Source organism: Nyctereutes procyonoides, unplaced genomic scaffold (assembly GCF_905146905.1).
Source record: "Nyctereutes procyonoides isolate TBG_1078 unplaced genomic scaffold, NYPRO_anot_genome, whole genome shotgun sequence".
NCBI lineage: Eukaryota > Metazoa > Chordata > Mammalia > Carnivora > Canidae > Nyctereutes > Nyctereutes procyonoides.
Genome location: NW_026575126.1, coordinates 60,325,272 through 60,349,693, shown reverse-complemented (window position 1 = coordinate 60,349,693; position 24,422 = coordinate 60,325,272). Strand labels below are relative to the sequence as shown.

Here is a 24,422-nt window from a genome sequence, read left to right as displayed (position 1 = left end):
AGGGGAGCCTGATGCAGGACTGGATCCTAGGACCCCAGCCTGAACCAAAGGCAGATGTTCAACCACTGAGCCACCCAGGTGTTCCAAAGGGGTGGTTTTATTAAGGCATGGGGACAGGACCCATGGGCAGAAAGAGCTGCCCTGGGGTCATCAGTGGCCCATCATAGACTTTCAAGTTGGCAGAGGGTTAGAGAGAGTGGAAATCTCTAAGGAATTTGGAAGCCAGGTTTCCAGGACCTTGAGGGGTTAGCTGCTGTTAGGATAAGGCCATTTATTACCAACTAGTAAAACCTGAGTCATGAGACCCTTCAGATGTACATCGGTGGGTCATGTGCTTGGGGGATGATTGCTAACATGCATCTTTGGGGTTAGAGATAAAGGAAGTTTCCAGAAGAATTTCTTTTTAATATTTTATTTATTCATTCATGGGAGAGACACAGAGAGAAGCAGAGAGAGAAGCAGGCTCCTTACAGGGAGCCTGATGCAGGACTGGATCCCAGGACCCTGGGATCACACCCTGAACTGAAGACAAACGCTCAACCACTGAGTTACCCAGGCATCCCTCCAGAAGAATTTTTTTTTTTTAATTTATCATCCTAACCACTTTTTAAAAAAGATTTTGTTTATTTATTCATGAAAGACACAGAGAGAGAGGCAGAGATACAGGCAGAGGGAGAGGCAGGGTCCATTCAGGGAGCCCGACGTGGGACTCGATTCCCAGACTCCAGGATTATGCCCTGGGCCGAAGGCAGGTGCCAAACCACTGAGCCACCCAGGGATTCCCAGAAGAATTTTTTTTTTCAAAGATTTTTAAAAAATTTATTCATGAGAGACACGGAGAGGAGAAAGAGAGAGAGAGAGAGAGAGAGAGAAGCAAAGACACAGGCAGAGGGAGAAGCAGGCCCCATGCAGGGAGCCTGACATGGGACTCCATCCCGGGTCTCCAGGATCACGCCCTGGGCCAAAGGCGGCGCTAAACTGCTGAGCCACCCGGGCTGCCCCCCAGAAGAATTTTTGTATGCTAAAAGAGATGTACAAGATCCTGGAGGTCAGGCTAATGTTAAGCTAAGGTTGCCATTTGCCTTTAGCAAGGTATTTACATCAAGGAGGTTGAATTCCTAGGGGAAGGTCAGTCTGCCTGTCTCACAGACTTGTCAATGGGCTGTGTGATGTAAGGAAATTTCATTTTTTCCCTTTGCCTTTGTTCTCCACATCAGGTATATCTGGCCCCTGTTACTTCATTCTGGTCAAGAGCTCCAGTCAGGCTTTTTTTTTTTTTTTTTTTTTTTTTTTAAGATTTTATGTATTTATTCATGAGAGACACAGGCAGAGGGAGAAGCAGGCTCCCGGTGGGAAGCCGGATGCGGGACTCAACCACTGAGCCTCCCAGGTGCCCCCCAGTCAGGCTTTTTGATTACATTATGCTGTGTCCCAACCCAACCCGATCTTGTGCCCCAATTTCAGTGGTAGTAGAGACCGTAGTGGGCGGCCTCTGGTTTCCCACAGATGTACCGAAGTTTTTCGTGGAGGTCAGCAGAGGGCACTATTCTCTGTGTTCATGAGCACTTGAGCATTGTGGCGGAGAGGCAGGCAAGGGAGAGCTGGTGGTGGAAAGAGCCTGGTGTTTAATATCACAACCACGGGCTGGCTCCCTGTGATCCTACAGCTGCCAACTAATCCGGAATCCATGAGGGGGCTGGATATGTGACATCTGGATATGTGACATCTACTTGGATCCCACTGGAGAAGTCCAAACATTCAAATTTATGAAGCACTAATAATGTGCACTTAGACTCCAGGCTAAATATTATATACATGATGTATACATAATATACATGTTAATTACCTGATAACATATGGCGTTATATACTACATGTAAGTGTGCATATACATGATATGCATGCTATATACATATACATGTTATATACATGACAACATGAGGTGAGGAGTATTATTGTTATTCAGGTATAAACCTGTCAGTACTTGGAAAGTAGTACCTTCTAGAGTTCCCTTTTTTCTTTTCTTTTTAGATTTTATTTATTTATTCATGAACGACACACACAGAGAGAGAGAGAGAGAGGCAGAGACACAGGCAGAGGGAGAAGCAAGCTCCACGCAGGGAACCGGACACGGGACTCGATCCTGGGTCTCTAGGATCACACCGCTGAGCCATCGGGGCTGCCCTAGGATTTTATTTTTAAGTAATCTCTACACCCAACATGGGGCTTGAAATCACAACACCGAGGTCAAAGTCACATGCTTCACTGAACGAGCCAATCAGGTGCCCCGAGGAGTTTCCTGAAGGAGTGGCCAGAGTGGCTGGCATGGAAGTTATTGGAGAGATGTCTTGGGCCAGTGGACTTTTTTTTTTTTTTTACGCGCAGGCCTTGCTCTGCCTCGCCAGTGTACTCTTAATCCCCATCACCTATTTCATTCATTTCCACTCCTCCCCCCACACCTCTCTGGTAATCTTCAGTTTGTTCTCTATAGTTAAAAGTCTGGTTTTCTGTTTGTCTCTTTTTTTTCCTGTGTTAATGTGTTTTTCTTAAATTCCACATAGGAATGAGATCATATGGTATTTGTCTTTCTCTGACTGACTTATTTCACTTATCATAATACACTCTAGATGCATCCATATGGTTGCAAATGGCAAGATTTCATTCTTTTTTATGGCTGAATAATATTTCATTACATATATATGCAATAAATAAATAAGAGCTTTTAAAAAATAAGTCTTTTATTTTTATTTATTTATTTAAAAATTTTATTTATTATTATTTATTATTTATTTATTTATTATTATTTATGATAGTCACAGAGGGAGAGAGAAAGAGAGAGAGAGGGAGAGAGAGAGGCAGAGACATAGGCAGAGGGAGAAGCAGGCTCCATGCACCGGAGTCCGACGTGGGATTCGATCCCGGGTCTCCAGGATCGCGCCCTGGGCCAAAGGCAGGCGCTAAACCGCTGCGTCACCCAGGGGTCCCAGTCTTTTATTTTTAAATTATGCTTTATTTTTCTTTTTTTAAATTTTTATTTATTTATGATAGTCACATAGAATGAGAGAGAGAGAAGCAGAGACACAGGCAGAGGGAGAAGCAGGCTCCATGCACCGGGAGCCCGACGTGGGATTCGATCCCGGGTCTCCAGGATCGCGCCCTGGGCCAAAGGCAGGCGCCAAACCGCTGCGCCACCCAGGGATCCCATGCTTTATTTTTCTATCAAAATAATACTGCACATAGTTCTAAGAATTCTTTTTTTTAAGAATTATTTTTTTTAAAGATTTTACTTATTTACTCATGAGAGACACAGAGACAGAGAGAGACAGGCAGAGACACAGGCAGAGGGAGAAGCAGGCTCCATGCAGGGAACCTGATGCGGGACTCGATCCCAGGACTCCAGAATCACGCCCTGAGCCAAAGGCAGACGCTCAACCACTGAGCCACCCAGGCATCCCTCTTAAGCCATTTCTAATGATGTTTATCTCCATATTTGTTATAACATACTGGTTTTTAAAAATTTAATAGCTTTGGGATGCCTGGGTGGCTCAGCGGTTGAGTGCCTCTCTTCGGCCCAGGGGGTGATCCTGGAGACCCAGGATCGAGTCCCACATCGGGCTCCCGGTGCATGGAGCCTGCTTCTCCCTCTGCCTGTGTCTCTGCCTCTCTCTCTGTCTGTCATAAATAAATAAATAAAATAAAATCTTTAAAAAAGACAGTTAAAAAATTTAATAGCTTTTATACATTGTGTCTTTTCCTTACGACGACTTTATGGAGATAAATTCATATACCATATAATTCACACATTTAAAGTCTATGCTCAGGGATCCCTGGGTGGCGCAGCGGTTTGGCGCCTGCCTTTGGCCCAGGGCGCGATCCTGGAGACCCCAGATCAAATCCCACGTCGGGCTCCCGGTGCATGGAGCCTGCTTCTCCCTCTGCCTGTGTCTCTGCCTCTCTCTCTCTCTCTCTCTCTCTGTGTGTGTGACTATCATAAATAAATAAAAATTAAAAAAAATAAATAAAGTCTATGCTCAATGATTATTTGATACATTCATAGAGCTCTTGGAGCCATCACCACAACAAATTTTAGAGCATTTCCTTCACTGCAAAAAGAAACCCTGTACCCCATTTCTCTCCTACCTCTCCAATCCCTGGCAACCATCAATCTACTCCAGTTTTTATGGATTTGCCTTGTGGGGACATTTCAAATGAATAAATTATACAGTATATGGTCCTTTGTGCCTGGCTTCTTTCACTTGCCATAATGTTTTCATGGTTCATCATGCTGGAGCATGGATCCGTGCTTCATTTCTTTTAAAGCTGAATAATATCCCATTGTATGGGGATACTGCATTTTGTTTGTCCATTCATCAATTGATGGATATGAAGATTGTTACCACTTTGGGGCAATTACTTATTTTTTTTAAGATTTATTTATTTATGGGATCCCTGGGTGGCGCAGCGGTTTGGCGCCTGCCTTTGGCCCAGGGCGCGATCCTGGAGACCCGGGATCGAATCCCACGTCAGGTTCCCGGTGCATGGAGCCTGCTTCTCCCTCTGCCTGTGTCTCTGCCTCTCTCTCTCTCTCTGTGTGTGTGTGTGTGTGACTATCTTAAATAAATTAAAAATAAAATAAACATTTAAAAAAAAAGATTTATTTATTTATTTTAGAGAGAGAGAGAAAATAGGGAGGGGGCAAAGAGAGGGGGAGAATCTCCAGCAGATGCCACACTAAGCCGAGAGCCAAATGCCAGGCTCGATCTCATGACCCTGAGATCACGACCTGAGCCAAAACCAAGAGTTGGTCACTTAACCGACTGAGCCACCTATGTGCCCCATCACTTTGGGACATTTATTTAAAAATGCAGCTTTATGAACAAGTCTTTGTGTGTGTATAAGTTTTTTATGTTTTTAGTTCTCTTGGGCATAGAGCTAGGAGTGGAATTTTGGTGTTATATGGTTATGACTATATGGTTAAGTGTATGGTTTAGCATTTTGAGAAACTGCCAAACTTTTCCAAAGTGGCTGCACCATTACAGGTTCCCAGTCACACTGTCTGAGGGCTAAACATTATGTCTTGGATACGTTAAAATGGTTGAGTGTCAATGACAGTTTAAACTGGATTCCCAAATATGTAAACCCAGTAAAATTGCCTTATTCTGATGGACATGGCAGGAGACAAGATCCAATTCAGATGGTATCAAAGTAGTGCCATCCAATGGAACCTTTTGTAATGACTGAGGTGTCTCTATCAGCACCGAGCAAAATGGTGGCCACCAGCCACATTGGCTGTTGAACCCGTGAAATGTGGATAGTGCCACAGAGGAAGTGCATTTTAAATTGGACTGAGGGCAGCCCCGGTGGCGCAGCGGTTTGGCGCCGCCTGCAGCCTGCGGTGTGATCCTGGAGACCCGGGATAGAGTCCTACATTGGGCTCCCTGCGTGGAGCCTGCTTCTCCCTCTGTCTGTGTCTCTGCCCCTCTCTCTGTGTGTCTATGAATTAAAATATATATAAAAACTTAAAAAAATAAATAAATTGGACTGAATTTTAGTTCATTTAAATTTAAATACACATAGGTGGCTAGTAGTGGTCATACTGGATAGCACAATTCTGGAGGCTTTACTATAAGCGCTCCAGGTAGAGGTGGGGATGGTTGAAAGAACCTATAAGGAATGTGGGAGCACCCAGGGGTTAGCAATAGTGGAGAGCTGCTACTAACCCCAGGACTGTCGGGGAAGGGGAGGGAATGATGTCATGGAAACCAGGTGACAGCTGGAGATATAGAGGAGGGGGTTTTGGCTCCGGGTGTGATCCCGGAGTCCCAGGATCAACTCCCGCATTTGGCTCCCTGCGTGGAGCCTGCTTCTCCCTCTGCCTGTGTCTCTGCCTCTCTCTGTGTGTGTCTCTCAAGAATAAATAAATAAAACTTTAAAAATAAAAGAAGCAGGGACAAAGACCAAATGTATAGTTCTTATTATAGGTCCTGATATTAAAATAATAAATAAAAAAATAAGTCCCAATATCACAGGGAGCCACCTGCCAGATGTTAGTCGTGGGTACAGAGATGAAGCCACTGCCCAAATTGTGACCCAGATTAGAAGGGAGCAGGGAAGAAATGCCCTGTCTTCACTTTCCCTCTCTCTCTGATCTCCAGCCTGTCCTACCTTTAGCCAAACCCTCATCGAAGCCAGAGTCAAAGGAACCTCCAAGGGATGCTGCAGAACAGATGATAGATCTGGGGGGTGGAAGATAGATGACAACCAGACCAAGGCAACAAGCCCCAAAGCTTCTACCCCTTACCAGCTGTGCATCCTTAGGTAAGTCACTTAACCTCTCTGAGCTCCTATGGTCCTCTCTGTAATTGGGAGTACCCATCTCACTTGTTAGCGCTGGGCCTCTTAACACTCTTGAGGTGAATTTGTCTAGACTTAAGGCTTTAAACACCATCTAAAGGGTGATGTCCCCCAATTGACATCCTCACTGTAGACGTCTTCTTTTTTTTTTTTTTTTTTTTTTTTTTTTTTTGTAGACGTCTTCTATGAGCTTCAGACCTGCTCACTTGATACTCCCACCCCTTGGGTGTCAAATGGCTTCCCAAACTTAACATGTCCTCAGATAAACTCTTTATCTTCTTCCCCAAACCCACTCCACCCCAGCTTTCATGTATCTGTAAATGCAATTCCATTCTTACAGCTCGTCAGGCCCAAACCCATGGTGTTGTCCTTGATCTTTTCTCTTGTCTACCCTCATACCCAATATATTAAAAAGCCCTGTTGGTTCTACTTCAGAACATGTTCGGCACCTGAGCACTTCTCTCCACATCTCCCATCATTCTGGTTCAGCCCCCGTGGTCTCTCTCTTGATCAGGGGCAGGGGCCTCCTCAACCCGGCTCCCTGTTTCCACACTCGCCCCCTCAGCAACCCCCCCGACCACACCCATCGCAGCCACAAGGAGCCTTTTCTTTTTTTAAGGTTTTATTTACTTAGTCATGAAAGACACAGAGAGAGGCAGAGACACAGGCAGAGGGAGAAGCAGGCTCCCTGTGGGGAGCCCGATGAGGGATTCGATCCCAGGACCCTAGGATCAGGACCTGAGCTGAAGGCGGAAGAAGCTCAACCACTGAGTCACCCAGGCGTCCCCAGAAGGAGCCTTTTCAAAGACAGCCCATCAACAGCTGTCCTTTGACTCAGAGCAAAAGTCCTTAAGCTCACCTCACAGGATATGGCCCTGTTTCCTCTCTGACCTCCCCTCAGCTTGTGGTATGCTCTCCTCAAGCCACACTGGCGTCTTAGGGTTCTCAGAGGACACCAAGTATGACCCAGTTTTATTTTTTAAAGTTTTTTTTTTAATTTTTATTTATTTATTCATGAGAGACACACACAGAGAGAGGCAGAGACACAGGCAGAGGGAGAAGCAGGCTCCATGCAGGGAGCCCAATTCAGGACTCGTTCCAAGGACTCCAGGATCATGCCCTGAGCCAAAGGCAGATGCTCAACCACTGAGCCACCCAGGTGTCACTTTTTTTTTTTTTTTTAAGATTTATTTATTTATTCATGAGAGACACAGAGAGAAACACACACACAGAGGCAGAGACACAGGAAGAGGGAGACACAAGCTCCATTCAGGGAGCCCAATGTAGGACTCAATCCCAGATCCCACTTTTAAAAAGGGCCACAGAGTGCCTAGGTGGCTCAGTTAAGTGTCTGACTTTGACTTTGGCTCAGGTCATGACCTCAGGTCCTGGGATCAAGCCCCGTGTTGGGCTCCATGCTTAGCAGGGAGTCTCTTTGGGATTCTCTTTCTCCTTCTGCACCCACACCCCCATCAAGATAAACAAATAAACCTTAAAATAAATAAACAAACAAACAAATAAATAAATAGATAGATAAATAAATAAATAAGGGGCACCTGGTGCCTCAGTTTTGAGCATCTGCCTTCAGCTCAGGTTGTGATTCCGGGGTCCTGGGATCGAGTCCCACACTGGGCTCCCTGTGGTGAGCCTGCATTTTCCTCTGCCTGTGTCTCTGCCTCTCTCTGTGTGTCTCTCATGAATAAATAAATCAAATCTTAAAAATAAATAAGTAAATAATAAAAGGGACCTTTGACTTGGCTTTGTCCTCCCCTAGAATTCCCTTCCCCAGGGATCGCATGGTTGGGTCCCTCGCTTAAGACAGGTCTCTACTCAGATGTCACCTTTTCAGAGAAGCCTTTTTATGGAAACAAGCAATTCCTCTTACTGCTTTCTTTATGATCCTCCACAACACCTAACATGATGTGTTTTTCTGGTCTGTCTCACCTCAGGAGAAGTCACCTCCAGAAAGACAGATGAGTGACACTTTATTTAGTTCATATCCTATGCATGATACATGGTTAATGTTCAACAAATATTTCTGGAATAAACGAACAAATTAAATAACATTGTGATGTAGATCCTTTAATTCCATTTTAAAGGGCGGGAAGGGCGCCTGGATGGCTCCGTTGGCTAAATGACTGGTCCTTGATTTCTTTTTATTTATTTTTTATTTTTTTTTAAGATTTTAGTTATTTATTCATGAGAGACACAGAGAGGCAGAGACACAGGCAGAGGGAGAAGCAGGCTCCCTGCAGGGAGCCCAATGTGGGACTCAATCCCGGGGCTCTGGGATCACGCCCTGAGCCCAAGGCAGATGCTCAACCACTGAGCCACCCAGGCGTCCTTGGCCCTGGATTTCGGCTCAGGTCGTGATCTCAGGGTTCTGGGATCCAGCTCTGCATGGGCTCTTCATTGGCCATGGAGCCTGCTTAAGATTCTCTCTCTCCCTCTGCCTCTGCCCCTCCCTACCCTATACTCTCCCTCTTTCTCTTAAAAAAATGGGGGGCTGCGGGCGGGAAAACTGAAATAATGACTGGCAGAGTCACCTTTGAAGCTAGTTTGTTTGAATCCAATGACTGGCAGAGTCACCTTTCAAGCTAGTTTGTTTGAATCCAAGATTCTCCCTCATGACTGATGCGTTGTCCTTGGGCCATTACATCCATGACATCAACTGGCATGAGGTATGTTCTCACATGAAAACTAATTTTAGAAGTGAATGTCAGGAAAACATGGAGGAACTTCTTATTGTGTTTCCTCCTTTTTGACTAAGGGATCTCGTCATGTAAATTGTCCCTTCTGGGGTTAGCCCCAGGAAGCTCCAAGTCAAATGTGAAGTTGGTCCCTCTTTAAGTCCTTCATTAGGCTCCGAGTTTTTTCTCTCATTTTTTTTAAGATTGTATTTATTTAGAGACACACAGAGAGATAGGCACAGACACAGGCAGAGGGAGAAGCAGGCTCCATGCAGGGAACCCAACATTGGACTCCATCCCTGGTCTCCAGGATCACACCCTAGGCCAAAGGCGGCGCTAAACTGCTGAGCCACCCAAGCTGCCCCTCTCATTTTTATTTTACCTCATCATCTATGTTCTTTTTTTTTTTATTGAGACAAATATTATTGAGACTCATAAAATATTATGAGTTTCAGGTGTATAGCATAATGTATATAAATATTGTGAACCGATCACCACAATAAGTCTACTTAACATCTACTGTAACACAGTTACAAACTTTTTTCTGTCATGAGAACCTCTAGCATCTACTCAACTTTTTTTTTAAGATTTTAATTTATTTATTCGTGAGAGACACAGAGAGAGGCAGAGACATAGGCAGAGGGAGAACCAGACTCCCTGCAAGGTACCCGAAGCGGGACTTGATTCTAGGGCCCCAGAATCATGACCTGAGCCAATGGCAGACACTCAACCACTGATCCCCAAAGGCACCCAAGACACTAATTTGAAAAGATATCTGCACTGCCATGTTTATTGCAGCTTTATTTACAATAGGCAAGACATGGAAGCAGGCTAAGTGTCCACCAATGAGTGAATGGAAAAAGAAAATACAGTATATATATGGCACACACACACATGCACTGGAATATTATACAGCCATATAAAGAAGGAAACCGTACCATTTGCAACAACGTGGTTGAATCTTGAAGGCACTATCTTAAGTGAAATAAGTTAGGCATAGAAAGACAAATACTTTATGGTCTCACTTATATGTGGACTCTAAAACAAAACAAAAAAATTAATTCATTGTTATAGAGAATAGATTGGTGTTTGCCAGCGGTGAGGGGGAAAGAGTTGGGCAAAATGGGTGCAGGAGGTCAGAAGTTACAGCATTCCAGGTATAAAACAAACAAGTCCTGGAATGTCATGTACAGCTTGATGACTATTATTCATACTGCTGTATCATTTATTTAAAAGTTGGCTAGAGGGGCACCTTGGTGGCTCAGTGGTTGAGTGTCGGCCTTTGTTTCTCATGAATAAATTAGTAAAATCTTAAAAAAAAAAATACTATCTTCATTTCCTACAGATAAATACCAGAAGTAGAGTTGCCGAATCACATGATATTTCTATTTTTAAGCTTTCGAGAAATCTTCATGCTGTTTTCCGTAGTGGCTTCACCAATTTACATTTCCACCAATGGCACACAGAATAGTCTATCTCCATATCCTCATAAACACTTGCTATTTATTATTGGAGTGACAGTAGCCATCTGTTGATGTGGGTGATGTTTCATATATATTACTGTGATTTCAGTTTTCATTTCCCTGATGATAAGTGAAGTTGAGCACTTTTTCATGAATCTGTTTGCCATCTGTATGTCTTCTTCAGAAAAACGATTATTCAGATCCTCTGCTCATCTCTTAAAAAATATTTTATTTATTTATTCATGAGAGACACACAGAGAGAGGCAGAGACATAGGCAGAGGGAGAAGCAAGCTCTCTGTAGGGAGCCTGATGTGAGACTCAATCCCAGGACCCTAGGATCATGCCCTGAGCCAAAAGCAGACGCTCAATCACTGAGCCACCCAGGTGTCCCTGCCCAGTTTCTTTAAGGAGGCTCCACACCCAATGTGAGGCTCAAACTCATGACCCCGAGATCAACAGTTGCACGCTCTACTGACTGAACCAAGTTAGGTGCCCCTCCTCTGTCCAATTTTAGTTGAATTGTTTTTGTTTTGTTTTTGCTATTGAATTGTACAAGTTCTTTATATGTTTTGGGAATTAATCCCATATTAGGTATATGACTTGCAAAAATTTTCTCCTGCTTGTTGGTTGCCTTTTCACTTTGCCAGTGGTTCCTTTGCTGTGTAGAAGCTTTTTAGGTTGTACTTTTTGATGTAGTCCCAAATTGTTTATTTTTGCTTTTGTTGTCAAGTCCAAAAAATCTTCACCAAGATCCGTGTCAAGGAGTTTACTCTCTGTTTTCTTTTATGACTTCAGGTCTTACATTAAAATCTTTCACCCATTTTGAGTTGATTTTTTGGGTATGGTATAAGATCAGGGTCTATTTCCTTTCTTTTAAAGATGTTACTTATTTGAGGGGGGCGGAGAAAGCACAGAGGGAGAGTGAGAGGGAGAAGCAGACTCCCTGCTGAGCAGGGAGCCCAACATGAGGCTCAATCCCAGGACCCTGAGATCATGATCTGAATTGAAGGCAGATGCCCAACCATCTGAGCCACCCAAGCACCCCTCACTTATTTATTCTAACAGTTTTTTAGTGGTCTTTAGTATATGTATAAAAATACATATAATATCATGTCAGCTGCAGATAAATACAGTTTTATCTCTTCCTTTCCGATTTGGATGCCTTTTATTTATTTTTTCTTACCCAATTGCTCTGTCTAGAATTTCTAATAGTATGTTAAATAAAAGTGGTGAGAATGGGCATTCTTACCTTGTTCCTAATCTTAGAGGAAAAGCTTTTAGCTCTTTACCATTGAGTATGATGTTAGCTGTGGGCTTGTCATACATAGCCTTTATTATATTGAGATGTTATGTTCTGCATTCACTTTGTTGGGAGTTTTTTTTTAATAATAAATGGATGTTGAAATTTGTCAAATTCTTTTTATGCATTTATTGAAATGATCATATTTTTTTACCTTTTATTTTGTTAATGTGGTATCATATCTATTGATTTGTGGATGTTGAACCATCTTTGCATCTCTGGAATAACCCACTTGATGATGGCATACAAGCCTTTTAACATATTGTTGAATTCAGTTTGCTAATATTTTGTTGTGGATTTTTGTGTCTGTGTTCATCAGGAATATTGGCCTATAATTTTCTTTTCTTGTAGTGTCCTTGTTTGATTTTCGTATTACAGTAATGTTGACTTTGTAAAATGAGTTTGGAAGTATTCCAACTGATACTAGAAATACAAAGAATCTTGAGAGACTACTATGAACAATTAATTACATGCCAACAAATTGAATAACCTAGAAGAAACGGATAAATTCTTAGAAACATACAACCTATAAGACCAAATTGTGAAGAAATGAAAATATCTGAACAGACTGATCATCAGAAGGAGATTGAATCAGTAATAAAAAACCTCCCAACAAACAAAAGTCTGGACCAAATGCCTTCACTCATGAATTCTACCAAATATTTAAAGAATTAATACCAATTATTCTCAATCTCTTCCAAAAAATAGAAAAGGAGAGGATACTTCCAATATTAGAGAGAAATCAATGCCCTTGGTTTTCTTTTAAAAGTAAAGAACTTGAGACGCCTGGGTGGCTCAGCAGTTTAGTGCCTCCCCTTGGCCCAGGGTATGATCCTGGAATCCCAGGATCGAGTCCCACATTGGGCTCCTTGCAGGGAGCCTGCTTCTCCCTCTGCCTACGTCTCTGCCTCTCTCTGTGTCTCTCATGAATAAATAAATAAAGTCTTAAAAAAAAAAAGTAAAGAACTCTCAGGATGCCTGGGTGGCCTGGTTGTTGGCATCTGCCTTTGGCTCAGGTCTTTTTTTTTTTTTTTAGATTTTTTAATTTATTCATTAGAGACATAGAGAGAGAGAGAGAGAGAGGCAGAGACACAGGCAAAGGGAGAAGCAGGCTCCATGCAGGGTGCCCAACGTGGAACTCGATCCCGAGTCCCCAAGATCACACCCTGGGCTGAAGACAGCACTAAACCGCTGAGCCAACTGGGCGGCCCATAGCTCAGATCTTGATCCCAGAGTCCTGGAATCAAGTCCCTCATCAGGCTCCCCATGGGGAGCCTGCTTCTCCCTCTGCTTATGTTTCTGCCTCTCTCCATGTGTCTCTCATGAATGAATAAATAAAATCTTAAAAAAAATAAAAATAAAAGTAAAGAATTCTCCAAGAAGCCTCCCTTCCTTCATCTCACTGGCTAGAATTGGGTCACTTTTCCCTTTCTAATCATGGGCAAGGGTGAGGGTAGTTCCTTTAGATTAATCAGACTTGGGTAGCCCTGGTGGCCCAGTGGTGTAGCGCCATCTTTGGCCCAGGGTGTGATCCTGGAGACCCAGGATAGAGTCCCGCATTGGGCTCCCTGCATGGAGCCTGCTTCTCCCTCTGCCTGTGTCTCTGCTTCTCTCTCTATGTCTCTCATTAATAAATAAAATCTTAAAAAAAAAGAAAGTTTACCTTTTTTCTTAGGAAGGTCTCTTTATTAGGAAGTGACTTGAGGCTGTGCTCCAGCAAAAATGAGGGAATGCTTGCCTCGCTGAATGGGTAGAGCATGCAACTTTTGATCTGGGGTCGTTGGGCGTGGAGGCTACTTTAAATTAACTAATTGGTTAATTAATTAAATATAAGAATGAGGGGATATGCTTGAGAGAGAGGAGGATGTAGGGTGCAGGAAATGGAGGATCCCACCTGGGAGAGAAATAACCACTGGTTCTAGGATGAAGCTGTTTAACAATAGGGGAGGCAGGGGCAGGTGGTTCTCTGGAAGCAAGGAATTATGAAAAGCAATTAGAAGCTCTAGGAAAAATTAAAAGATATATAATTCAGGGTAGATAATCATAGTAAAGTATTGGCTGTGCACTGAACAAAATTATATAACCTTTAAAAGGAAAGACAATTAATGCTTTTTCATTATTAGACTCAAATTCTGGACCATCCGGTGTGATGCTGCAAATATTCTACTGGAGTGCTATCCAATAAGGTAACCAGTAGCCACATGTGGTTTTTGAGTACTTGAAATGGAGCTCATTAGTTACAAAGGAGGAACTGAATTTTAAATCTTATTTAATTTTAATTGATCTCAATTAAAATAGCCCCATGTGGCTAGTGATTACCATATTGGATGGTACAGCTCTAGACAATGCAAAGAAGAGAATGCAAATATGATCTACTTAGAGCCTTATAAACGCATACATACCCATAACAGAAATAGGGCAGAAGAGAGCTACAGGAAGGGAAGCCACAGTGATGATGGAGGATTTATTACAGCTCACATGTATGTGGCATTTAGAGGCTCTGGTACTGTTCCCTGTACCCTCCATGTCCTGGCTCATTTAATCCTCAGGACAGGGCTGCCTGGCAGATTCTGCTACTAGTTGAATTCTCAGGCTGTTTAGGGATATGGACCCATGAGAAGAACCGAGACTAGAGTAAGCTAAAAGCACTAAAAAAATTTTTTTCAGGACCATGACTTGAGAAGGAAAGGGGAGAATTGCTGTTCGAGATAAATCCTCTGTACTTATAAAATCATTGCTTTGATGAAAATTTAAACAATTATGTTCAGTGAATAAATTAGTACATAAACATCTCTCTGGCCAGATGGAAATTCCTCGGAGGACAAATGCTTGTGCCTGCCCTGTTCCTGGACCGGGTAATGGATGGGAAAAAAGGGCCCCAGGCCCCAAAGCAAGCCCAAATCCTGTATTCTGGATTCTGACCTGGAAGATCAGAACTGGGCTTATCAATTCTTTTTTTTTTTTAATATTTTATTTATTTATTTTTGAGAGACGCACAGAGAGGCAGAGACATAGGCAGAGAGAGAAGCAGGCCCCATGCTGGGAGCCTGATGTGGGACTTCATCTGGGACTCCAGGATCACGCCCTGGGCCAAAGGCAGACGCTCAACTGCTGGGCCACCCAGACGGCCCTCAATTCATTTCTTATTACATCAGCTATCTTTATATGAGGTTCTTACCAGGAGCCTCCCCGCCCCCCAGCTACTTTAATCCTCCCAAGAACTTTGAAAAATAGTATTATTATCCCTATTTTACAGATGAAGAAACTGAGGCAAAGGGATGAAATGACTGAGCCTAGGAAACACCGAGAGGAGGCGACAGCCGCTCAGGTGCCCCTGTGCCCCCTCCTGGGGCTTCCCTGGCGACCCGGTTTCGGGCCAGGGAGGGGCAGCCTCTCTGGCGCCAACTCCTATCTGCTGCGGTGTCTGGCAGGAAACGGCCCCTCAAAGACCTGCAGAAGGTCGGAGCTGCAAGTCCAAACCCTGGCGAGGAGCGAGGGCCTGGGAGGAGGGAAGCGGTATCTTCATAGAACACCAGTCGCTGGCATCGCTCCGCAGCGCGCAAGCCTCGGGAGGTCGGGGTGGGGGCCGGGCGGGCCTCGCAGTCCCCGCGCTCCGGGCGCCTGCAGCCCCCCCTCCTTCCCTACCCTGGCCCCACCCCTCGCCCTGCTCTAACCTGCTACAGACCCTCTCTTTCTCGTGGCCAGAGAACTGCACAGGACCCAGCGCCTACTGTGTACGAAGCCCTTTTAGGTGCCGCTGGGACAGCAGCAAACACACACTTGTACTGTCCCGGAGCTTTCGTTCCGGTGGGGCCAGAAAGACACAAACGAGGTAGAGCGGACACAGCAAATGAGGAGGTGTGAAGCGCTGCGGTGGCGGGCGGAACGCGGCGCGCGGGCCCCGGGGGAGGGCACAGTCTTAAACAGGGTGGAGCCGTACTGAGAAGGTAACATGTGAGCCAAAACTTGGGAGAAACGGAGCCATCTTGCTGTCTGGGTGAAGAGCCTTCCAAGTGGGGCAGTGGCGGCAACCGAGGCCACCAAGGCTCGGGTTCTTCAGAAACCACAATGAAGGGGCAGGTGGCAGGAACAGAGGGAAGGACGGCAGGAGAGGGAGGGAGGGTCAGATGGGCTACAGCCTTGTTGGCCATTCTGAGGACTCAAGGTGGGTGAGAGCACTCGCTGGTTGTCTGAGCCCTGACAAGTCTCTGAACTGTTTCATTTCTCAGTTTCTTCACCTGTAAGATGAGCGCAACGACATGCATCTTACAGAGTAGCTGTGAAGAGTGAGTGCTCTGTAAATGGGAAGCGCTTGGCACTGAGCCTGGCCTGTTCTGGGGCAGGTTACTTAACCTCTCTGTCCTTGGCCTCCTCACCTGTAAAATGGGCTTGCGGTGAGGAGCAGCTGGAACCATGCACCATCTTTGGTTCTATAGATGGCAGACCACTGCTACCAGAGTTTTCTAAAGACTGCTTTTCTGTGATGGCTTGAGGGCAATGATCACCCCTATAGTTCACATTCTCATCATCTCTCCCCCCAGCCCACGGTCTACATTCTGTGCTGACAGGTCCCTGTTTCTTGAACGTTGAGGCCAGAGCCTGGACCAGCCTCCTTCTCCTTGCTCTCCCCAGAATTGGGGCCCCACAGAGAGCCCAGGGAGCACACAACTTTGTCAGCAGCAATTTGGTTAGAATGACATTCTCTCAAGAATGCATTTTGCTTCAGTTTTTTTTTATTATTTAAAAAAATATTTATTTATTTATTTATTTATTTATTTATTTATTTATTTGAGACACATAGAAAGACAGAGACATAGGCAGAAGGAGAAGCAGGCTCCATGAGGGAAGCCCGATGTGGGACTCTGTCCTGGAATTCCAGGATCACGACCTGAACCAAAGGCAGATGCTCAACGGCTGAGCCACCCAGGAGTCCCTCTTTTTAAATTATTTTTAAAAAGTTTTTTTCCTCTGAGTTATTTGGATTTGTCTTGTCTTTTTTTAAATCCCTTCTCCCACCCTCTCTTGATTTGTCTTGTTTTAATTAATTAATTTATTTAAGCAAGTTCTACACCCAACACGAGGCTCTAACCCCTGACCTCGAGATCAAGAGTCCCATGCCCCTCTGATTAAGCCAGCCAGGCTCCCCCTACCTTAGTAATTTTAAGAGTGGAATATTGGGAATCTTTGTGTAGTCTTTTCTTTTTTAAGATTTTATTTATTTATTCATTAGAGACAGAGGCACAGGCAAAGAAGCAGGCTCCTCGCAGGGAACCTGATGTGGGACTTGATCCGGGGACCCTGGGATCATGCCCTGAGCCAAAGGCAGATGCTTAACCTCCTGAGCCACCCAGGAGTCCCTCTTTGTGTAATCTTACAAATATTTTTGTTGACTCTTTAAAATTAGAAAAAAAAATTAACCTCCAATTATTTTTCAGCCAATTATTTGTACTTTTCTGTTGCCATAGCAACATGTTGAAATAACCTAAATGTCTGACAATGGAAGACATTCTGACAATGTCTGACAATGACATTGTTTTCTTCCTTTATCTCTTTCTTTTTTTTTTGTATTTATTTTTTATTGGAGTTCGATTTGCCAACATATAGCATACATTTATCTCTTTCTTCTTTCCTTCTTTCTTTTATTTGTTAAGTACAAAACATTGTGTACAATAAGATTTAACATAATGAATTACATGCATATATGCTTTCATAAACACAGACACAAACTGCAACTTTGTTATGAATGCTTATCTGGTGGCAGAATTTGGAGCTTTTCCTCTTACACTCTCCTGACTGTCAGGAGAGGCGATCCACCGCAATCCATCATGGCTCCGAGCATCCCGACACACTCTTGCTAGCATGACAAGACTGTCAGGTCCTGGGCGCTCTACCTTCCAGCAATTTCTCAGGGCTTTGTTTGCAGTGAATAATTCTGAGGTATAAGGGATGGCTCCCTGAAGAGAAGACTTACTTTCCACCTGTTCAAATAGAGGGAAATGCCCCAAGCCCAGTGTTCCTCAGCTGCAGGGCAAGCCCCTCTGTGTCACCCCTGTGGGACTTGAGGGAGAGAGGAACTGGTGCAAACATTATGCTCCTGCTGCTTGCTCTGAGGTGAGTAATGGATTCCTCTGCCTCTGATCCAGGCGTCTCATGTATCTGTGTCAGACTAACTCGTTAGCTTGAGAGTGGGGTATAACCCCAGGCCCTGAAAGTAGCCTGCTCAATCATTTATGACATACGTATACTTTTACAATATAAAAATCAGTTTTGATTTTTTTTAATTTTTTTTAAAAAGGCAAAAAACAAAACCAGACATACACAGAAAGTTGAAGCTTACAAATCAGAAGAGAGTAAATCAATCAATAAATGAAATAAAAAGAGGGGTGCCCAGGTGGCTCAGTCAGTTGAGTGTCTGACTCTTGATTTTGGCTAAGGTCATGATCCCAGGGTCATGGGATGGAGCCTCGTGTGTGGAGCCCACTTGGGACTATCTCCCTTGCCCTCTGCCTCTCCCCTGTGTGCTCACTTTCTCTTACATAAATAAGTAAAATCTTTTAAAAAAGAAAAAAGAAAAGAAATGAAAAAATATATAGGCACACACACACACACACACACACACACAAAAGGAGGAGGAGAAAAAAAATTAGAGGAAATTCAGAAAACAGCAACCTTCCAGGGGCACCTGGGTGGCTCAGTCGTTTGGGCATCTGCCTTTGGCTCAGGTCATGATCTCAGGGTCCTGGGATGGAGCCTTGCGTAGGGTTTCTGCCTCTCCCCACTCATGCTCTCTCTTGTTATCTCTCTCGCAATCTCTGTCTCTCTCTTTCTCTCAAATAAATAAAAAACTCATAAAAACAAAGAGTAACCATCTAAAGAAGAAAATAAAGAAACCTACTGACACCTGTCCAAAGAAACCTGACTAATGCCTCAAATAGATACGTGTCCAGACTGTTTTTCATATAGAATCCTATATCTTTATCAATCTTCCACAAAAGTAAAATCGTAACCCATGAATCCTTAGAAACCACCTTGGTCTAATTAAACTCCCACAGCGAGAGGCCATTGTAGTGACCCCCTCCCCCAGCTTCTTGAGAAGTTACCAAGAGCCCACTAGAAATTGCACACAGCCTGCAAAAGCCTTTAGTGCCCCCAGCCAGAGTCAGGGCATTGTACATCCTGGGAACTCTCAGGCAGGAAATGGTGCCCTGGGTTTGGGCCTAACAGCTTGGGAACCACAAATGCAAAGAAAACCACTCTTGCCTCCCATATTCTCCTCTGCACCCCCTTGTTCTTAGGCACTCCACTGCATCACCCCTGCTCTGACCCATATCCCTACCCCAGCTTCATGCCATCTGGATTCCCAGCTAAGTCCCCATTCTAAACCCCTCCCCCTCCACAACCCCATGTGCCTCAGCTGAGACCCCAGAGCCCCTGGCACCATCTCAGACCCTAGAAAGAGAAGCACTGGAGCTACCATCAAACAACAGCTGTGGGAGCAGTGCGGGTGGGGCAGGATGCTGGGGTGGGGTGGGTGGAGCCAGGGCTACTTCCTTTCCCCCTGGGGCCCATCTGCCCAGTCCTCCCCAGCTTCAGGAGGAGTTGGAGCAGCCTGGCCCCAACCTTGTGTCCTCATCAAGTGAGCTACTGGTAAGGGATGTGACCTGGGAGGGCAGGAGCCTTTGTGGAGTTGGGAATGGGCTGAACAGACCCTGGTAGATGATGGGAAAAAAAGGATCAGGAGCCATCAGGGCTGAATAGGGTCAGGGAAAACCAGGAGGAATGGCCATTGCTGGAGCGCAAGCCGCTGAGGCTTGAGGGGGCCCAAGTGGGTCCAAGTTGATGGTAGAGCCGCCAGCATCCATTCCCTTGTTCTTTCTGATAATAGTAGAAGCAAGGGTGGAAAAAGCCGTTAAACCACAAGTTAGGACTGGCAGTTAGCAGGGAAGTGGGCAGAAAGGGAGGGTCTAGCCAGGTTCTCCCCTTAGCTCTTCATGTATTCATATTTCTCCAACTTTTCCACCCTCAGGTCTTCTTCACTCCTGCTCATGGCAGCTGCCATGAAAGTGGTCCTGTTTTTCCTCCTCTTTGGGGTCGTCTGGACTCACAAAGTGAGCACAGAGTTTCTAGACACCACAACCACTTTGAAGATCTCCAAAGAAGTTGTGATGTCTGTACCTGGAGAGACCTCTGCTTCTTGGGTCTCAACTTTCTCTGAGGCCCCAAACCTCAACTCAGTGACCCCCTACCCTGCAATAACAGGAGTCCCTGAAGAGGTCAACAGCACTAGGCACCAGATCTCCCCACCTTCCTCAGATCTTTATTCAGCCACTGAAGTGTCCTTTTCTGGGACTTCCACTGCTGCCAGCAGTGACCTCCATGAATCTGAGTCAGTGGCCTCCTGGGAAGTTTCCAGCAAGGAGTCATCAAACCTGGAAATTAGTGCAAACAGGAACTCTGCTGAACTACTAAGACACTCTCTGGCATTACATGTTATGGCTGATCGAATCATGGCAACTGACACTCTGGAGACCTCTACTGTAGCCAGTGGACCTCTCACCATCATGGCGACTGACTCTCTGGAGACCTCCGCTGTAGCCAGTGGACCTCTCACCACCATGGCAACTGGCTCTCTGGAGACCTCTACTGTAGCCAGTGGGCCTCTCACCATCATGGCAGCTGACTCTCTGGAGACCTCCGCTGTAGCCATTGGGTCTCTCACCACCATGGCAACTGGCCCTCTGGAGACCTCCGCTATAGCCAGTGGGCCTCTTACCACCATGGCAGCTGACTCTCTGGAGACCTCTACTGTAGTCAGTGGGCCTCTTACCACCATGACAGCTGACTCTCTGGAGACCTCCGCTGTAGCCAGTGGACCTCTCACCACCATGGCAACTGGCTCTCTGGAGAGCTCCACTATAGCCAGTGGGCCTCTCACCACCATGGCAACTGGCTCTCTGGAGACCTCTACTGTAGCCAGTGGGCCTCTTACCACCATGGCAGCTGACTCTCTGGAGACCTCCGCTGTAGCCACTGGACCTCTCACCACCATGGCAACTGGCTCTCTGGAGAGCTCCACTATAGCCAGTGGGCCTCTCACCACCATGGCAACTGGCTCTCTGGAGACCTCTACTGTAGCCAGTGGGCCTCTTACCACCATGGCAGCTGACTCTCTGGAGACCTCCACTGTAGCCAGTGGACCCTCCACCATCATGGCGACTAACTCTCTGGAGACCCCCAAGGGGGCCAGTGGCTTCCCCATCTCCACGGTAAAAATATCCACCAATAGAACCAGTGGGGATTCCCAACCTCTAGGTCAGGAGTTAAATCGCACCCAGCTGGTGGCTGTGCTGGTGGCTGTGCTGGTGGTCATTGTCCTCTTGGGCCTACTCCTGCTGTGGCACCAACGGCAGAAGAGGCGGACGGGGGTCCTGACACTAGGCAGGGGTGGAAAGCGCAACGGGGTTGTAGATGCCTGGGCTGGGCCAGTCCGGGTGTGTGATGAGGAGGCCCTGATGGCAGCAGCAGGAGGGCCTGGCGGTGAGAGGGGCCCCGGGGTGTCTGAGGTGGATGGGTCTGGCCAGCAGCCCATGCTCACCACATTCTTTGAAAAACGCGAGTCACACCGGGACTCAGTGGAGCTGGTGGAGCTGGAAGCCAGGTCAGCCCTGGTCCCAAAGGGGGAGGAGGAGCCACTGATGGACAGCAAGGAAGAGGCTGCCGAGGCCCCCGCTTCAGAGGGACCAGAAGCCGGGGAGGTGGAGGCCCCTCAGTGCTTCTGAAGAAAGAGAGCCAAGGTCAGAATCATTCCCGGCTTCTATCACCTGCTGTCCCATCATCACTTGAAGGCTCCTTGTCACCCAGCATGTTTGTCCTGAACCCCACGCAGCTTCTCAACCCAGGGTCTCCCAGCCAGCACCCACACCCGGTGCCTGGAGGGCCTACACCCACGGAGGCGCTTTCAAACTGAACCAATAACCCTTCCTCCTCCATTCTGACTTCTCCCCGCTGCTGCTCAGTCTCCAGGAGTCTCCATAATGTCGAGCTTCCTTGACCTGTAATTTCTCAGAGGACCCCCCCATCCCCTGGGGACCGCGGAGTCTAGGAAAGAGGATGGAAGTCATAACCCAGAGTGATCCCACCTAGGATCATTCTGGAAACTACTTTTGGTCCATAGACTGGGACAGTCTTCTTGGACAGTCAGCCCACAAACCTCCTCTAACTCTGTGCAGTGCTCTGTGCCGGGGAACATCACCTAACTGTGCCTGGTGACAGCACATGGACTTTTGGCTGGCCCCTGGTTCACGCTGCCACGCTCCCCTCCGCAAGCCTGTGGACTGAGGCTGCCAGAGGCGGCAGTTCCTCCTCCCCAAGGTAGGGGTGAGAAGCGTTTCCGGGCAGGTGTAACTCTCAGAAGCCCCAGCGCCAACGTGGGCCCGGCCATGGGTGCAGTTTGCGTGCAAGACGCACAGGCTCGGCTCTGTGGCTCTGCGTGTGAAGTGGTGGCGGTGAGTAGTGAAGTGTGGCAGTGAGGCCAGGGCAGGAGAGGCTGCAGAGCTGCCACCCAGCTGACATCCCATGGGCTTAGGTGGGGTGGGGGTAGTGGATTTGCCCCTGTCTGTGGCCCAGTGAAGAATGCCGGGCTTGATGGAAAGACTTCTGGTGTGACCTGAGTGTGGTTCTTCAGCTCAGGCCTCTGTCTGTCCTGCTCACAGCCTCCCAGGCTCCAGCCCGATCACTCTCCAGGAATGGGGAGAGGAAGCCCAGAGAGCGGGGGAACTGGCTGTTACCTGTGTAATATGTTTGCATTTCATCTCCCATGGGGCTCCTTCCCTCCTCCAAGGAGAATCAGTGAGACCGGCAGGCCCCCAGAACCGGGAGCTTCACCTGTGGCTCCAGGAGAGGAAGGGAGTGGGGGCTGGGAGGGGTGGGGACAGGACCCCACTCCAGGCCAGAGCCCAGGGGCCACATAAGCCATGCCAAGGCCAGAGGCGCTAGGTACTTCCCCAGGACAAAGAGGAAATTTGCAAAGAGGAAGTTGTTGAGTCATAAGGCACAGCAGCTTTGAGGAGACAGGTTGAACTACATAGAAGAGGTCCTTGGAAGGGTGGGAGCATGACTGCCCCATGGCCCAAAAGGGAGGGAAGGGATCTGGAAGCAGGTGCGGCATCTGTTCTTGCCCTGGGGGGAAGGGAGGGGAGAGAGAGAGAGACAGAGAGACAGAGAGACAGACAGAGAGACAGAGAAGGGACAGAAAGTGGCCATGGATCCACGCAGCCATGCAGCCATACAGCCACCACGGTTTGTGCCGCCTGTGCTTGGTCTGGGGGCAGGCTGAGCTGGACAGAAATACAGCCCTCAGCAGCCAAGCCGGGTACCACCACAGCTGTCCCTGGGTGTCTTTTCCCACTTCTCACAAGGTGCCGTTTAGACAATTCAGAACTGAATTCAAACTCCCTTGCTCTTAGCTGGAGCAGCCAGATTGTGTCCCCAAAGTCCCTCAGACACACTGTAACTGTTGTCACAGGTTTGCCCAACCGAGCACCCCAATTTCAGGTTTAGAAGAATATTGTCTCGAACTCAGAGGCCATCAGCTCTGTCCCTCTCTGTGGACACGTGTGATTCCTTTTCTGAACTACTCCTGGTGTCTGGGTCATGGGTGGATCCTGAAGGAAATGGGATGGATAGGTAAGGCACCCAGTAGGGCTCTTGCAGCCTGGAAGATAACACAGTATGTGAAAAGTGTTCAAATAGAGGCACAGACAAAATTTTACAAGTGCACACACTGTTCCTGGGGGAAGGGTAGGAGGCTCCACTGCAGACCTGACTTAGCTCTGGATCCTGTTCAGGGACTTTGTCTGATTCACTGCTATGCTCCAGGTGGCTACTATGCCAGCAAGTGGGGGGTCCTCAGGAAATAGTCATCTGAATGAAAGCATGCATGCTAAAAATCATGTTTTCAAAAACTATGCAATGACTTTGAAAAATGTCTACAATATAATGTTACCTGGGAAGGAAAACTGGTTACTAATCTGTAAATACTTACAAATTCACTTTTGCAATGAAAATGCAAAAACATAGGGGCACCCAGGTGGCTCAGTCTATTAGGCCGACCTTTGATTTCAGCTCAGGTTGTGATCTCAGGGTCGTGAGATCACGCCCCGAGTCAGGCTCCATGGTTAGCAAGGAGTCTACTTGAGATTCTCTTTCCCTCTCTCTCTGCCCCTCCCTGAGCACCCCCATCCCTGCTCGTGTACATACTCTTAAATAAATAAATAAATAAATAAATAAATAAATAAATAAATAAATGTTTTTTTAAAAAAGAAAAATATTTGAAGGGTATATCCCCAATGTTTACTGTAGTTATCTGTCAGTAATAAGCTTATGAATGATTTTTGTTTTGTTTATACTTTCTGTGTTTTCCAAGTTTTAAATAATTAAAGCCTATCACTCTTAAAATTAGAAAACACATCAACAAGAAAGTGTCTGCTGAGAGGATGAGATGTCTGGTTCAAGGAGAGAAGGCTGGAAGGGCAGGTTGGAGGTCCTCTGTGAAGGGCAAGGGAGTTTGAATTCAGTTCTGAAAGCAATGGGGAGGTCACCAAACCTAAGTATGTT

The 24,422-nt window shown here is 46.3% G+C and overlaps 1 protein-coding gene across 1 annotated transcript; it reads left to right on the top strand.

Moving 5' to 3' along the window:
* The first annotated feature begins 19,407 nt into the window (after nt 1-19,407).
* Nucleotides 19,408-24,150, top strand: SPN (sialophorin). Its single transcript, XM_055339326.1, has 2 exons — nt 19,408-19,454; nt 19,834-24,150. Exon 2 carries the CDS (start codon nt 19,853-19,855, stop codon nt 21,584-21,586), a length of 1,734 nt encoding a protein of 577 aa, XP_055195301.1. The 5' UTR covers nt 19,408-19,454; nt 19,834-19,852; the 3' UTR covers nt 21,587-24,150.
* The last annotated feature ends 272 nt before the right edge of the window (nt 24,151-24,422 follow it).